The 14,343-nt window shown below is 38.1% G+C and overlaps 1 protein-coding gene across 3 annotated transcripts in view; it reads left to right on the top strand.

The window, feature by feature from the left end:
* The window catches only part of LOC121315738 (adhesion G protein-coupled receptor B3-like), a 213,302-nt gene that overhangs the window by 102,998 nt on the left and 95,961 nt on the right, over positions 1-14,343 (top strand). For all 3 annotated transcript variants that reach the window (XM_041250105.1, XM_041250104.1, XM_041250103.1), the window contains 2 exons: positions 10,594-10,788; positions 11,698-11,766. In XM_041250105.1, coding sequence (XP_041106039.1) covers positions 10,594-10,788; positions 11,698-11,766 — 264 coding nt within the window. The remainder of the gene's footprint in view (positions 1-10,593; positions 10,789-11,697; positions 11,767-14,343) is intronic.

Genomic DNA, 14,343 nt, shown 5'->3' with positions numbered 1-14,343 from the left:
GCAAAGGATATTGCTGTGGAGCAGGGAGGATAAGGACTATCTAAAGCTTTTGCTTAGAACAAACTTGTATACATTTTACAGAGAAGAAGTGTGTGTGTGTGTGTGTGTGTGTGTGTGTGTATGTATATATATATATATATATATATATATATATATATATATATATATATAGTACCAGTCAAAAGTTTGAGTACACCTGCTTGAAACCAGGTTTTTCATGATTATCTATGCTTTTAACTGTATAAACTTGTCTATAAACACTTAATATTTCATTATATGATATGTGTACTTATATAAGCTGATAATCATAAGTGAATTGCATTCAAAAATTAAATTTTTAAATGAAAATGTAAATCTTGTCAATTTCAATGAAATGGTCACCCAAAGCAAGGGGATTTCAGTCTGGAGCCCAAGTCAGTTAAAAGTCAGAAATGTGCATAACACGGTGTTAGAATACTGGCCTAAGTATAAAAGTGTCTTTGTTAGATGTTCTCTGAGTTAACTAGCATGTTACCTAATTAACCTTTTGTCACCAATTACTGTTAACAGGTGAGGGTCCATGATTATTATAAATATAGATAGCATAGGCACAAGTTTGTCATTCTTGAATGTAAGGGAGTGGAAAATGGCAAATTACGCTCAGTTAAGCACAGAAAAAGACAGCCTGTAATTACTTTAAGAAATGAAGGTCAATCCTAAATACAAATCACAAGAACTTTGCAAGTGCCTATAACTGCTATGGCCAAGACCATCAAACGATTTGAAGAAACTGGCATTCATGAGGACCGAACAAGATCAGGCGAAACCGGCGAATAGCTGCACCTGAAATAGAAGCTCAGCTAAATGCTACTAGAAGTGCAGATGTTTCAACATCAACTGTTCAGAGGAGATTGCGTGAAGCTGGCCTAACTGGAAGAATTGGTGCAAAGAAACTATTGTTAAGAATGCAGAATAAGAGGAAGAGACTTGCCGGGCCAAAAAACAGAAACTGGACATTTGAGGAGTGGAAGTTGGCCTTATGGACCAATGAGTCAAAATTAGAAATATTTGGGCCCAACCGCTGAGTATTTGTAAGATGCAGAGAGGGTGAGCGCATGAGTTCTGCATGTGTGGTCAAGCATGGAGGAGGCAGTGTCATGGTTGGGGTTTGCTTTGCTGGTGACAGAGTTGGTGATTTTTACCAAGTCCATGGCAAGCTCAACCAGCATGCCTATCATAGCATACTTCAGAGGCATACCATTCCATCAGGATTATGGCTAGTTGGGCAGTCCTTCATTCTTCAGCAAGATAATGACCTGAAACACACCTCAAAGTTGTGCAAGAACTATCTGGTGAAGAAGGAAAGTGAAGGATAACTCAGTCTAATGACCTGGCCTTCCCAGTCTCCAGATCTCAATCCCATAGAACTTGTATTGGACAAACTGGACAGATGAGTCAAAGCAAAACTAACCACAAGTGCCCTACATCTCTGGGAATTGCTGCAGAAGAACTGGGAAGACATGTCAGGTGATTTCCTGCTGAAACTTGTTAACCGAATGCCTTGTGTTTGTGAGTCTGTTAAGGCAAAGGGTAGCTATTTTGAGGAAACTAAGATTTAGAGACAATTTCCAATTTTCTTGAACATTGCTTTGATACACCTTATGTTTTGTTTTGTATATTGTAACATTTGTTTTCATGTTCAAGTATTTACAGAAATGTATACGACGTAAAACATTGTCAATTATGAAAAAAAAAACTAGTTTCCAGCAAGTGTACTTAAACTTTTGACTGAATGTGTGTGTGTGTGTGTGTGTGTGTGTGTGTGTGTACGTACACTGCTGTGCAAAAGTCTTAGACATGTTACATTTTTCTACTCTGACCCGTTACTTATGTTTTCTGCTATTATAACAACCTTGACTTGCATAAAGAAGGAAAAACACTGAGTGAAATAACTCACATCACTCAATTTTCAAGGTGTGCCTTCTGAAGCATAAATAACAAGTACAGAGAAATATCATCTGTAATTGACAAACCCAGGACTGGAAGATTCTAAATGCTGTCCAACAAGGATGAGCAATACTTGAAGATAATATCCTTAAGGAATCGAAGACAGCAGCTGTCTCACAATATATGTGTACTCACCTGTTATAATGTGCCACGTTATACTGTGGAATCGGTTATAACACGGTAGGGTCGTGGCTCCCATTTGGTCCATAATGCCATTAGAGTAGCCCTTTGTGACAGAGATTGAATGACGCTTGGTGTTAGATCTCCTTCCAGACCTGAGAGGGTACTAGTTAAAGGGAGCAGAATACCCTGGACTAAAAGGCATGACACTTTATTCCCGTGGGTGGGTGGAAGTCGGCCGACTAGAAACGGGACTGAGCTACGGTACTCAAATTTGTTAACCAGATGCGCTTGTTAACCAAGGGGTCATGAGCGAGGGTATAAAATAGGGGCGTAGCAAAGTAATCTTTTCCTTGGTAAATGGTTATTGTTTCAAACCTACAAGGAGTCTGTGTTGCAATATCGTTTTGTCTTGTGTTTGTTAGGGTTTGATCTGGAGCTGTAGCCAGCATAAACCCGGACATCACTTTCACCCGTGCATTTCATGGAGAACTGTAATACACCACTAACACTTATTCACTGTCACTAAGAATTGTGTTTGTGTTTTATGTTTAGAGTTGATGTGTAAAACTGGACCTTTAGTTGCGGGTCAAACCCAAGGGATTTTTACAAACTGAAGTGGTACACACCGCTGTACTCGCTTCCATCATTTATCATTTACAGGTGTTTGCCATAAGGCTCTGGACATTGTAGTCATTTCAATAAACACCCTTGCACCTGTCCGTAATTTTCTTTGTGATTTGTACCTGCACTGCACTGCACTCACCTGTATTCACTCACCACTTTACCACACCCTTTTATACTCATTATAAGGCGGAACACAAATAGCACAGTCTTGTATATATATATATATATATATATATATATATATATATATATATATATATATATATATATATATATATATATATATATATATATATATAAAATCAGTCCTTAGCAATTCTGGTATGTGATTGGTTAAAATCCTATCACATGACCAAAAGTAGATCCAACTATTGCTCCTATGACACTGCTTAAGGTCAGCAGTTTTTTTTTTTTTTTTTTTTTTTTTTTTAATTCCCTCAAATTATGTCATCACGCTGAGCCACCTCCCTCTCTTCACACAACAATGGCAAACAAACTCGCATTTGGACCTTCTGGACAGCAATTTTGTGATGTAACAGAAAAATAATTACAAATTATACTGCAAGTCATTAAAACTTTGCTTTCCCTGTTTTCTGACTTCCTAAAATTAAAAAAATTTAAACTCGATGACGTAAATAAATATGACGATCACAAACTCAACTTTTGACTTTTAAGGACCTTTAATTTCACAGTAAAATCCATTACAAATTTTACAATAAGGTAAACACAAATTCTACCTTAACAGATTTTAAAGTCAAAACAAAAATACTATTACTCATATTAAAATCCATTAGAAAAAAAAAACAATAAGGTAAAACCACAAAAATATGAAATTAAGATTCCGCCAAAACCTCACCAGTGCATCAGCATAAAATAAATCTTTAAAATAGCTATTTTTACCTTTAAAAAAAAAAAAAAATAATTAAAAACAAAAAATAAGCATTTATCTAAAATTTCCCAAAAAATGGTACTAAAAACAGATTTTAACTATAAAAACAACCAAAGTCATTAAAATTCTAATATCTAAAAGCAAATTTCCTAAAACAGCACATTGAGCTCTCCCTCCTCACTCACAGAGCACAGAGTGTCTCCCGCACACCACCTCTCCCGAAAGCCCTGCAGATCATTAACTACATTAAAATAAGCGAAATCCACCTTTAACCTACTGACCACCAGCAATCTGAACAGCACAACCACATCTGCTAGCCCTGCCCCAGACAGCTTGTTCTTACGAGACATTAAAATGGACAATTTTGCTTGGCCTACAATAAAATTAATAAAAACACATCTTCTCCTTTGTTTAAATCTATTGGAGGTTCCAAAAATACAAATCTGTCTTGTAAAAGAGATCCCCAGCTCCTACAACAGCTCTGTCAGAAGGTGAAACAGCGGCCTGAGTCTCTCAGAGTCGCTGTATGTATGGAAAACTGTCTCCTCCTGCCCACATAAACTGCACACAGAGCTGATAGCAAAGCCCACTCTGGAGGAACCTCCCTGTGGCCAAAATGGCATGAAGTAGCCTCCGCTGTAAGTCTCCAGCTCTCTTTTCTAAGGGTGGTTTATATATGACTCTCCACACTGGGGCTCCCTTCTCTCTCTTGGACAGATGGTCCCTGCATTTGGAGTCATTCACCCGCCCCCCCTCCTTCCCTTAATATTTTAAAACAAGCTACATTTATATAAAAAAAAATACAGCCTTGTGCTCTTGATCTCATGGAAAGCTCTGTTTTTAAAATTGCATATTTTTAACAGTTTTCCATCCTTCTGCTCTTCCTCATCTGCACAGGGGGACAACAGGAAGTCTTTTATCTGACTCTGTTCTTGTCCTTGAGTCGTCTACAACCTCAGACTTCTCGGAGCCCTGGAGAGAGACAGCTCCTGATCTCAGCCAATATTCTGTCAACCTGTCTCTCACAGTGCCAGCCCAGCCTGCCACCCAATTCGGGAGCACTGAGCCAGCGAGAAAGCCCAGGAGACATAAGGTGGGACAATCTGGTCACACCTGCTCACTAATCTTGCACACAGGAAAAAGAATGTTAAATAAGAGAGGCTCTTCCAACAGACCCTGGCCTGTCAGAGTCACCTCTTCTCTCTTCATCCTTACAATTTTCCAAATTTTAAAATAGGGGCAGTTTAGAAATGTTCAGAGTACTGTGGTCCATAAAAATCATGTGTCTTCCTATCCCCAACCCCCTTACCTTGCCTCCTTCCCAGCATACGGGAACCACTGCACCACCATCATCCTGAAAGCTGCTACCCTGTTAGCAAATGCTGACCAGCCCTTGCCCGCCTTCATCTTGGGGGATACAGCACTTCTGGTTTCAGCCAATGTCTCCCTCCCCAAAAAACTCCAGAAACAGCTTCTGCAACACCTCTACTATTCCTATGGGAGGGTCCAGCCACATTAGTCTGTGCCGCAGTATAGAAGCTGCCAGGTTATGAATTACTAAGTCCCTCCCCCTGTAGGACAGTCTGGTCAGCAACCCTTGCCAATTCAGAAGCCTCCTTCTCACTTTATCCACCATGCCCTCCCAGTTCTGTTCTATAAAAGGTATCTGCCCCTAAGAAAATTCCTAATACTTTTAGCCCTGTTCTGTTCCATCTCAGAACATGAGGTAGCAGAGGAGGCCACTCTCCTGCTAGCTGCCAGTCAGGAAAGTGTCACTCTTGGTCCAATTAACTTTTGCTGATGATGCTTTTTGAAAGGTCTCAAGGCACTGCTGTAAAACCTGGATGTCTTTGTTACCGTTTATAAAAACATTCATATCATCAGCATAGGCTGACACCTTCACTGCCACGGGAGGGGAGGAGCAGGGCACTAACCAGACTGACAGCCTGCTCATCAGAATACCCAGCAGAGGCTCAATGCAGAGGGAGTACAGCATACCAGACAGGGAGCAACCTTGTCTGATGCCCCTGTGCACTGGGAATGGACGGCTCAACCCGCTATTAATTTTTAAAACACTAAAAACATTACTATATAAAAAATTAATATGATTAATGAACACAGGGCCAAACCCAAAGGCTTGCAGGGCTTTAAATAGGTAGTGGTGGTCAACACGATCAAACGCTTTTTCTTGGTCTATGGAAACCTGCACCACGTTAAGATTGCCCATTTTAGTCAAATGAAAACAAATCTCTTATTAAAAACAGATTATTAAAAATTGACCGTCCTGGCACAGTATGTTTGATCAGTAGTCTTTTAGACACTGGCTCTGGATCTGGTACCAACTGTTCCTCCTATGCTCTCTAATTTCCCCCTGCCTCCTGTCCTTCCTCAGTCTCTGTCATCGGGTAGATCTTTCTCTGTTGCCCCTGACTTCTACATTTGAAGCCACGCATTGTATCGGAACTAACAAAAACAAAAACAAACACAAAAACTTCCAGGCGACATCTATTATAGTATTTATATTGTTAAGCAACACGTAAGTCTGCCTTCTAAATGATAGCACATGTTTTAATTTTTCATCTTTGAGTTTCAGAGGTATACTCTTGATCGGGTACATTCATTTTCCAAATCTACCCAGCTCTCTGAGATGCCATAGCTGTGGCTGAGCTGACCTAACATCAGCACAAACACAACCACAGCAAATTTAACAAACAAACAAATTATACAAACAAAAAAATAAATAAATAAATAGACTGTTATAAACCTAAAACAATAAACAATCCATAAACTCACTCAAGTTTCCATTCCTACCCCACTGCTTCCTCCAACTCCTCCCACAATCTACAAGAGAGAGAGAGAGAGAGAATAATAGATGTGCTTCAGTGAGTATAGGATAATAATTCCATGTAGGGTTTGTGACATCATAAACTTAGGTCCAGTAGTTTATAAACTGTCACAGAAACCTGAGATGGAATTATTTTCCTTCAACTCACTGAAGCCCATCTATTATTGTTTATAATACATTGATATTATCTGTGATAAGAAAGGACAATAAACGGGTGTTAAGATTCAAACTGCAAGTGAATTTAATGAATAATAATAACGTAAAATTAGTCAATATTAAAGAATCGGAGGTCTGCTCGTGTCACCGTGCACCAGCAACCCATGTAGTCTAGCTGGGCACCTGCGGGCCTGCCTGTAAGCTGACCAGAGCTGTGTTGTCCACCGCTGTAGCTCAGAGGTAGCTTCATGGTGAGTGCAGTGGGAGGACAGCATGTGTTCGTCATCGCCACACCCAAGTCAGCGCGGGGGTTGTAGCAGTGAGCTGAGCCTAAAAATAATTGGATATGCCCAATTGGGAGAAAATAATAATACTAAATTATTTAAGGAGAGTTTCTGTGTAGCCATGTGCGAGTGAAAGCACCGGCTCGGCCTGAAATCAGAATATAGAAAATGTTTGTAGTGTTTTGTTATACTGTTTGTTTTGTTCCCATGTTTTGTTTGATGGTTTTATAATGTATAATTAAATTGTGCAAAATCATGTTTAAATCTGCAGCTTTCTTGTGTTTGAGTCTCTTCCTGGTAGAAACAGCTTGCCAGTGATGTCATCCTGATCACAGGGCTATTATTGACAAACACAGGAGAACAGAAACTACTGCAACTAGCTCCACGTGTCAAAGACCAAGAAAGATTTTTGCAAACTCTGGAAGAAGAATCGTTCGAGCAGCCCTGCAAAGATTTGACGCGAGACTTGACAGAAGAAATTCATGAACAATTCAACTATACCTTAACAAGATGAATGTCTATTATTATTATTTATTTCTTAGCAGATGCCCTTATCCAGGTTACAAAATATCACATTACAGATAAGAGCAGTTATGAAAGTACAATAAGATCAAAGTAAGAGAAGAATACAATAAGGTATAAGTAAGAGTAAGGTATAAGTATGACTAAGAGCAGTTATAACTTAGAGTAAATATTTGCTTATATGAGTAAAGTCCAGTAAGAACATGTAGTAAGTATGATCAATGGATGAGAATGATTTCCCAATAAGAGAAAATACAAAAAAAACATGAGTACAGTTTAAGTACATAAGAGTAAAATCAAATACAAGATACAGTTATAGGTAGGAGAAGTAGTTATGGTATGGAGCAGTTCAGTACAAGTACAAGCTGATGCAAGAACTTGGTACAATTGGATTCCATATTGTCCAGTATGGTCGAGAGTTGTGATGTTTACAGATGCTGTCTTAACATCTGTGTCTTGAGGAGCAGAGAGGGTAAGAGGGGGTTTAGGGAGAAATTATTGTCTGGAGATAGGAAGGAGAAGAAAGGTCAAGACAGTGATAGGCGAGTACAAGAGTTTTGCATGGGAGAAATGAAGAAGGGAAAAGAGGAGGGATTTGCAGTAGTTGAGGCGGGACAGTACCAGGGCCTGAACTAGGTGAGGTATGTGGAGTAATCTGTGAGGAAGGGGCTAATTCTGCATATGTTGCTGAGGAAGAAACAACAGGAGCATGCTGAGAGTAGGAGAGGGAGGGATCAAGGGTGACATCAAGGTTCTTGGTGGATGAGGAAGGAGAGAGGGTGGTGGATTCAAGCAAAATAGAGATAGGGAGATCAGCGGTGGGGGGACCGAGATGCAAACCTTTGTTAAAAGCAATGCACACGTTTTCCATTGAATACTTGAAGCCTGATGATTTCTTCAACCAAATTGCATTGTCAGACAAATCCAAAACATAACTATGTTTGGATGAAAAGAGGAGAAGAATTAAAAAAAAGTTAATCATGCCCAGTGTTAAACATGGTATTTGTGTGATGGTATGGGCTTGTTTTTCTTCCTCAAGCAGTGGCAACCTTTGTATTGTAGAAGGATCAATGAATGCTGCAAAATAACAAGAAATGCTGCACTCTCATTTGTTACCCAGTGCTAGAAGGCGTACTGGACAGAAGTTTGTATTCCAGCAGGACAGTGACCCTAAGCATTCTGCAAAGTCTACAAAGGACTTTCTGACAAAAAGGAAGATTACAGTTATGGATTGGGCAGCTCAGTCCCCAGACTTGAATCCCATTGAGATGTTGTATATTGGCTTGAAGGCTGCTGTTGCAAAAAGGAAACTAGTCAATTGTAGAACTAAAAGCTGTATGTGATGAAGAATGGGCAAAAATATCTCCGGAAAGATGGTAGGAACTGGTTTCAAAATATAAAAAGCTGTAAAGGAAGCAAAGGGTGAGCACACAAAATACTAATGTAAATAAAAAACAATCGGAAAGTTCAAACACCTCCACAAAAGCCTTTCCCGACGGTCGGAAAAGCTTTGATATTCAGGTCCAATAATTCGTGCAGACGAGATACTAACCTTCATTTTTAATTCACACCATGTTCCTTTAGTGGTTTCATAGATTCTGACGAAGAATGCTGTGCTGTAAAATACATTTGTTCAATAAAGGAATAGCGGAATGCCCTTTTCTCATACTTATTTTCCAAATATAAAGCATAGCTTTTTGTTTTTGGTGAATTTGATCATAATTTCTAAATGTTTGTTTAAATGTGTTAGCTGTGTGAATGTTGACTTTTGAAACTATTAATGAAGCTCATTGCCCCTTTGGTTCAGGGCTGCACATTGCTATTTAGATTCCTTATCTCCACATGTCCCTGCAGGGGGCACTGTGGAACAAAGTGAGGACTTTAACAATATAAAGAATAGACTGGCAAACATTAAATATTGATATTATTATGCTAAAGGATTCTCCGCTAATGGAAACTGGCTCTATATTTGTCTTTTTCCAAAAGTTGTTTAAATTACTGCATTCAGTCTTGATTGTGGAAACCATTAATGGACAATAATGCTGCAGTATACAAAGGCTCAGTAGTCTAAAGGGTTGTCCATTAGTATTCAGGATCAGCTTCCTCAATGGATTCAACATGTTCTTGATCTAAAATGTAAAGACCGGAACTGTTACAAATGGTGCATTCTATGGCTGCTTCATCTGGGTTTCAAGGCTGAATATGCTTATTGATTTTGATACATTACTGAGTAAACAGAAGAATGTACTTGTGACATGGTAGTGTCACGGCCAAGGCTGTTACCCGCAGGAAAGACACCCAAAGACCGAAAGCTACGGTTTACGTGCGTATGGGCTTTTATTTAACAAAATAAACACAAAAACAAAAAAACTTCAAACAAATGAAAACAAAACACTTGTTGGCTGGCATTAGCCTTCGCTACACTGTTGCCGCCCACTACACAAATCACAGCACACATTCCTCCAACAAACAAAGGATTTTGCTTCCTTTTTATGTATGTGGCCACTCCCCAATTAGCATCAATTACCTAACTGGCGAATGGCCACATCTGTGATTGTTGGCAGGGACGTATTTAATCCCACCCCTGCCAACCTTACATTCCCACAAACACACTATTTGCAGCAGCAGGGCTTCTGTCCTGCCACAGTAATGTTTTGCTATATGGTCTAATTTGTACTTTTTATGTTGCTTTACCAAATTTACTGTTGCAAACAAAAACATATAATTGCTTCTAAATAATAAGAATACTACATTAAGATATACCATGCTGCATACTGTAATAAACCCTGTCACTCAGACACTTCTAAATATCTCTCTTTATTTTGACCAGCTATATATTAAGACTTTTGTACTTGTAATAGAGGAATTTCTCCTGTACCGCCAACGTCCTATAGTACTCAGAATGGGTACTGTAGGTAAAGGGACATTAATATTTGAACATATTTGTTATATTAGATGAATGCAGATTTAGATCTCAAAGTGTGTATGTGAATGTGTTATCTCTTGGATACAGAGGGTCATTACACTACTACAGTAATTGACTGATCTGAATTGTCTCTTCTAGGTATACAGAGAAGGTTTCTATCAACAATATTTTTTTAGAGGACACACTTTGTCTAGTGGGCACTCTTTAATAGTGTTTTTGTATGTGTATGTTATTTTAGGTTAAAGATCACCTTGCCAAAGGACAGAGGACTTTGGCAGGAGATGGGATGTCTCAGGTGACCAAAACTCTTTTGGATTTAACCCAGAGAAAAAACTTTTATGCTGGGGATCTGCTAGCATCTGTGGAAGTTCTCAGAAATGTTACTGATACATTTAAAAGAGCAAGTTATGTTCCGTCTTCTGATGATGTACAAGTAAGTTACTGGTTATTGATTTAAAGGCAAGTTAGAGAAAACAACTGTGCCTAAAAATACAGAACCTGTGTATATCCAGTGTATATCTATGTAGTTCCACATGCTCATTTTTCATGTGTGCTATTTTTAGAGAATGTGCAGCACAAAAATGTGAAGAATAATATTATATTGTAAAGTTTATGATGGGTTTTGAGCTTGTGGGTTGTCTCCAGCAGGGCCTGATGAATTATTGGTGGTGCAGTAGTAGTAAATAAGCACTCTAGAACCTTAAGACCCCTTAATAAAAATGTAGATCTGACCTTATGAGAAAGTTAGGCTAATAAACTGATCTTTGGTGTTTTACTGTACATATTTTTGTCTTCTTCAGAAATGTACTAAAGAGACTGACATGTACTGCTAGATGTTTGATTTTCATAATCTTGGTACACAAAGGGACCCATTTTACTGATCTATAGCAAGCAGTGGCTGTATTTGGATCAGTCGCTGCTCAGATCATTTGAATAGAATTGCTATAGTTCCGTACTGTACTTAACTAAAAATTAACAAAAATATACAAATTAGACATCAATAAATCTAACATGAAATACTGTACTACTATTATGGATTCCGGTAGACTTTTGCGAGATCTTTTTGTAGTTTGTTTGATTACATGATGTTAAATTAAATATTAAAATGATTTTTATTTTATTTTAATTATGTCTCAATCCTACAATTTCAGGTGACAACTGTTGGACATAGCTGTATATTTTGTATTGCAGGTCAATTACATATAGAAAGTTATACAGTACATGTGTGGAATGGAGGGGTGGGGGGGGGGGGGGGGGGGGGGGGGGGGGGGTGGGGGGCAGAGTCAGCGCTCCTATATGTGTACCTAATTTATTTGTTTGTCATGGTTCGTTTGTACCACAGAACTTTTTCCAAATAATCAGCAATCTTCTGGAGGAAGAAAACAGTGAAAAGTGGAAAGATGCACAACAGGTAAGATAAAGTAGAACTTGGTGGAAATGATTCTGTTTTTTCACTACTTGAAACTGCTCAAGGGATTAAGAGCATAGTTAAACTGCCCAAGGGAATAAGATTGGGTTGGGTTAACATGGATCTATGAATATTTGTGGTTATGGGTAGTATGGACAGGAAGTAATAATTTGCAAGTGGTGACTGTTCAGGGGCCTGTGTAAAACACATTAGTTATTGGTCAATGGACAGACATCCTCAACAGTGGTTTTTAGCTTGCATCTTTTATTACCCTTGTTACAATGGTGAGTTTTCTAATAGTTATCTCTAGTTCAAGATGTAACCAGGAGGGGAGTTGGTTTGGTCTAGAATATGACTAGAATGTAGAGGTTTGTTTGAATCTGAGCTTGATCAGTGACTAAACCACTAAGGGGCTGTACATAAAAAAAAAAAAAAAAAAAAAAAAAAAAAACATTTACACATACACCACTTTCTGGTCTTCCAACACACTACACTGACTACACTTGCTGTGGATAGCAAATTAGCTTAAAACAAACTGTCAGATACTGCTGTTTACCTGCTGCTTTATTTATGCTGGGATATTTTGGTAATTAATTTAACCTTATTAATTTAACCTTATTCATTCATCAGCAGACAGGCTGCATTTAGGAAATACTGTTAGATTTCCAGTACAGTACTGTTCTTTAATCCTGCTTCTTCCTGTCAAACAGTATCTACTGTTGCCTATAAAAGTCCTTAATGCTTCTGCAATAAACCTTGCAATGAGATCACAGGGTTAAGGGTTGTCATGTCCAGTATGTTTATGCTGATTTTCTTGTTTTGATGTATTTATTTTTATTCACTGCTGTAATGACTCCTAATGGTCTTTCATCTTAAAAAATGTAAATAAATAATTGAATATTTTATGAATTTGATAAAATATATACTATATATATATATATATATATATCATATATATATATTATATATATATATATATATATTGAAACCTTTGGTGGGCCACTTTTGGTGTGTAAAGAATACACGGGCCATTACAGTATATTAACATCACCCCATCCTTCCTTAGCTACTGTAAGGTTTGAATGAAAAGTTTGATAATTGATTGCAGTGACTTTCATGCGCTCTTGCGGGTAAACCAAGATATATTAGTGCTTATACAGTATTACTAAACAAGTTTTTGTCTAGGGGCACTGTTTTCTGTTGTGTTCTTTGGTCACACTGTGATGTAAGGTTTAGCACATGTCAGTAGGTACACATGACATAGTCTTCTGTAATTCCAGAGGTTTCTCTCATTGCACATACTTATAGCACAGCCTACAACGTTCAGTGCTGCATAGAAGTCTGTATAGAATGAGCACAAAGAGGTGAACGCTGCAGATGTGCAGTTTTAAAAGAAACACCTGTTACAGTGTTTTAATTTGAAAACACGACATCTCGTTCTACTATAGCTAAAGAGTTCTCAGTTTCTATGCCTTATTCTCACTAGAAAATGTGGTAAAAAAAAAATAAAAAAAACGGAAATGTAAGGGCAAAGTCAAGTGCTTTGCATTTGTCCTGATTTGCGCTGTCTCCATCATGTTATGATTTTAAAGCGAGTTTGAGCTGGGCGCTGGGGAATTCCGTTAGTGCTGACCAATGAAGAAAAAGAGTTAGCTACAGTCACTTTAAGACAGCAAAACCAAGGTGGTAAAGATCACTGGGAAGATAATAGTTTTTATTTTGAAGCACGCTAATAATAAATTATTTATTTAATTTGATTTCAAATTCATGTCTGACCGCTCATTTGAAATCAGATCAAATCCCCACAAGCTGCTGGTAATGGTCTCTACTGTTGTATACACAATAATCGTGGTGTGAGATGCTGGGTCAATTGCAACGAACATTCAGAGTTAGGGCGCATAAAGTGTACTAAGTTGCGGACTAGCTAGTACAGTACTTTCCTGAGCATCATACCCAGCTGTGCATTAAGTTAATTCCAATTGCAACAAACAAACGAGTTGGGGATCAGCTGATCCTCAGGTCTGGTACACAGCAGAGGATCAAGACTATCTCCGAACCTCAAGTGAGGGGTGCACTCACAAACCAATTGATTCCAGCTCGTTATAGTTAAAATGGTTGATGTGATTAACCATTTACATTTTTTCGGCAAAAAATAAAAAAAAATTTTTTAAAAAAAAACATTTAAATGTAAAACTTAAAGATAATACATTTTAATTAGCCTAATAGTTTTGCGTGGTATTTACAAAATGTATTTATCTGCATAATTTAATTAACAAACACCATTAATGAGAGCAAGAATTTATCAAATCTGTAAATGTAATCAGGTATGAAATCGAGTCACCCAAGTATATAAAGGGGTAATATTCATTGTATTCATACCAAAGAAGTCATGGCTGGAGGTCGTGCACAGAATTACTCAACAGAGCAGAGAGTTTGCCCCATGATATACAGCCTAATTACATTGTTTATACCCAATTTGCTTGCCTCAATAGAAGGAGCTAGTGATAGCATTGGGGTTGATACACAATAATCTGTCCCATGAATGCCAGGTAAGATTCATTGCAGTTTAGTCAGCATATC

The sequence above is a fragment of the Polyodon spathula genome, chromosome 5, assembly GCF_017654505.1.
Source record: "Polyodon spathula isolate WHYD16114869_AA chromosome 5, ASM1765450v1, whole genome shotgun sequence".
Classification (NCBI taxonomy): domain Eukaryota; kingdom Metazoa; phylum Chordata; class Actinopteri; order Acipenseriformes; family Polyodontidae; genus Polyodon; species Polyodon spathula.
This window is presented reverse-complemented; position numbering and strand designations above follow the sequence as displayed.